Source organism: Carcharodon carcharias, chromosome 23 (assembly GCF_017639515.1).
Source record: "Carcharodon carcharias isolate sCarCar2 chromosome 23, sCarCar2.pri, whole genome shotgun sequence".
NCBI classification, from domain to species: domain Eukaryota; kingdom Metazoa; phylum Chordata; class Chondrichthyes; order Lamniformes; family Lamnidae; genus Carcharodon; species Carcharodon carcharias.
This window is the reverse complement of record NC_054489.1, coordinates 31604346-31607452: the sequence shown is the minus strand read 5'-3', so window position 1 is coordinate 31607452 and position 3107 is coordinate 31604346. Positions and strand designations below refer to the sequence as shown.

At 40.7% G+C, this 3107-nt stretch overlaps 1 protein-coding gene across 1 annotated transcript; it reads left to right on the top strand.

The window, feature by feature from the left end:
• Positions 1-412: 412 nt before the first annotated feature.
• Positions 413-2681, top strand: LOC121268961 (neurexophilin-1-like). Its single transcript, XM_041173263.1, has 2 exons — positions 413-466; positions 1917-2681. The coding sequence occupies exons 1-2, from the start codon at positions 413-415 to the stop codon at positions 2679-2681; spliced, it is 819 nt and encodes a 272-aa protein (XP_041029197.1).
• The last annotated feature ends 426 nt before the right edge of the window (positions 2682-3107 follow it).

Below are 3107 nucleotides of genomic sequence, written 5' to 3'. Positions count from 1 at the left end.
GGAGAGGCAATATAAGCTAAATAGTACAAGTTTAAGCATGCTGGACCAGACAGACCTGAAGGTGTAGGTATACAAATCTGTGAAGGTGGCAGGACAAGTTGAGAAGGCTACATAAAAATCAAACAGGATCCTTGGCTTTATAAGTTGAGGCACGGAATATGAATGCAAGGAAGTTATGCTAACGCATAACCAGAATGTACCTCACCTTCAATCTAGTCTGTGCTACTTACAGTCAGACTGTAACTAAAGGTGAGGTGCATTCTGGTTGGTGCTTTAGCATAACTTCCTTGCATTCATATTCTCTGCCTCAATTTATAAAACTTTGTAAAGTACTGGTTCGCCCCCATTCTGAGTAGCATGTTATTAGAATGATGTCCAAATCTTGAAGAAGGTGCAGAGGAGATTGACTAGAATGGCACCAGGGACGTGGAACTTCAAATATATGGAGAGTCCGGATAAACTGAAGGTGATAGATTTAATAGTGGTGTTCAAAATCATGAAGAATTTTGATAGCCGGGAAAATGCACGGATAACTTATTGGGGGTTCATCTAACCCTCTCTGAATTAGATATTGACTGCAGCCTGGAAGTGATTGACTCCAGATCCACCGCCCTCACAGGACTTTGGTACAGGGCTGAGATTGGAAACTCAACTCCAGGCTGCAGCACATTGAAGGACTAGTTTTGTTTTGAATGAGCCTAGGGCAGCAATTCACTGGCACTCAGGAATATTTTTCACCAAACTGGCAGAACTGTTACACTAGCCGAGGGAACATCTATTTTCTCCACTTACACATTCCTTTGCCTCAAATACAGATGGTGATATCAAATACTTCTTTTTATCCAAGTAACTTGCTATTTGCTCCTTGGTGAGTGGTTGTTTCACTTACTGGTTGTTCGACTATTTAAAAGTACAGTGTATACTTAGCAATTGGCTGAGCCCTTGATACGTTTCAACCTAAATAAAGCCAAAAATAAAAACCATAACCAACATTTAGATGTAGTGAAAACAGGAGGTTTCACCAAGAATCAAGAAAACCTTTGCAGCTTCACTCCGGTCTCCTGAAACCCACAAGTCATCTTCAGTTTACTGTAATTCAAACATTTTGACCACTTGGGTACAACATCACTACAATAGAAAAGAAACAGTTAATTTATCCAGTTATAATTGGAGCCAAGTTGCTATTTCCACGGGATCTGGGTCAAGTGTTTGGCGAACCTTTTTTTTTGTTTGAAGGCTTGCTTATTTATTTGTTCATGGGAAGTGAGTGTCGCTGGCTGGGCCAGCATTTATTACCCATTCCTAATTCCCCTTGAGAAGATGGTGGTGAGCTGCCTTTCCAAATTGCTGCAGTCTGTCAGGTGTAGGTACACCAATGTGCGGTTGGGTGGCATATTCCAGGATTTTAACTCAGTGATGATGATGGAACAATGATATATTTCCAAATCAAATGATGTGTGCCTTGGAGGGGAACTTGCAGGTGGTGGTGATCCCCTGCGCCTGTTAGCCTTGTCGTTCTAGGTGGTAGCGGTTGCAGGTTTGGAAGATGCTGTCAAAGAAGCCTTGGCGAGTTGCTGCATTGCATCTTGTAGATGGTACGCACTGCTGCTGCTGTGTGCTGATGGTGGAGGGGGATAAATGTTTAAGATGACGGATGGTGTGTCGAGTTTCTTTTGTGTGTTGTTGAAGCTATAGTCACCCAGGAATGGAGAGTATTCCGTCACACTCCTTGTGCCTTATAAATGTTGAAAAGGTTTTGGTGATTGCCACACAAATAATGATGCATTTTAGTATGAATTACATAATTGTTGCACTGGTTTTTCAAAATAAATTGTTTTATGTTGACCATGCACACATAGCAGTAGGTAGGTACCTGTGCATCTTTTTAAAATAACATCTAGTGTTTGTTTCCACAGGTTGCTTTTGCACACGGAAGTACATCAAATGACACTGAAGATGTGCAATCCAGAGGATCTAAAAGCACACAAAAGCATGTCTTAATAAAAAGCAACAAAATGTCCCCCCTCAGCCAATGGATGATGCAGACTCTGCCAAGCACAGGGAATTCGACTTTACTGGGATTTCCATATTCCTCGCCAGCCTCTTTCTCCAAACAGGATCTTTGGGATTGGTTAGGAAATGTATCAGATCAACGTGAAGACGCCCAGTCCAGAGTCAAGAGACGACCAATTGTTAAAACTGGGAAATTTAAGAAAATGTTTGGCTGGGGCGATTTTTACTCAAACATCAAAACCGTGAAATTAAACCTGCTCATCACTGGGAAAATCGTGGACCATGGAAATGGTACGTTTAGTGTGTACTTCCGCCACAATTCCACTGGCCAGGGAAATATATCAGTTAGCCTTGTGCCACCTACAAAAGCGGTCGAATTTGACCTGGCTCAGCAAACAATAATTGACGCCAAAGATTCAAAAATATTTAACTGCCGCGTCGAGTATGAAAAAATTGACAGAGCAAAAAAGACTGCACTATGTAATTATGATCCATCCAAAACTTGTTACCAGGAACAGACCCAAAGCCATGTGTCCTGGATCTGTTCCAAACCCTTTAAGGTCATATGTATCTACATTTCATTTTACAGCACAGACTATAGACTGGTGCAGAAGGTGTGTCCCGATTATAACTACCACAGTGACACTCCCTACTTTCCGTCTGGATGAAGGTGGTGGGAGTGGAAGTTTATTTATTTTTTAATAACATGCGGATTTGGAGTGATTAGCAGGTTGACTCACACACTGAAGGTGCTAACAGTTTAGTAATGGTTGTTAAAGTGTTCTGTGCCTGTTATTACAGCATTCCGCAGTTCTATAATTGGAAGTAAAAAAATATTTAAAACGTCCAACACAGAACAAAAAACTCACAAAGGCTAATAGCATCAAATTTCATGTAACACTTCAACAGAAGGTGTCTGCTTCTGTGGCATCAGTAATAGACATTCATGGCTAGAAGAGGCAAGTTCAGATTCATATTGGAAATAGTTTGTGGATTCATTTTCAGGTGACCAGAATAACAAATGAGTGATCAATCATTATTGTAGTTATCATCTAAAATCTTATTTCATGTTTTTTAGCATTGAAACCTTTGAG

What these genes read in the sequence shown, in the direction of transcription:
- LOC121268961 (XM_041173263.1), top strand. Translation starts at nt 413, where the DNA reads ATGGCACCAGGGACGTGGAACTTCAAATATATGGAGAGTCCGGATAAA. An exon ending in AGAGTCCGGATAAACTGAAG is followed by an intron (nt 467 to 1,916) that starts GTGATAGATTTA and finishes TTGTTTCCACAG; the next exon opens with GTTGCTTTTGCACACGGAAG.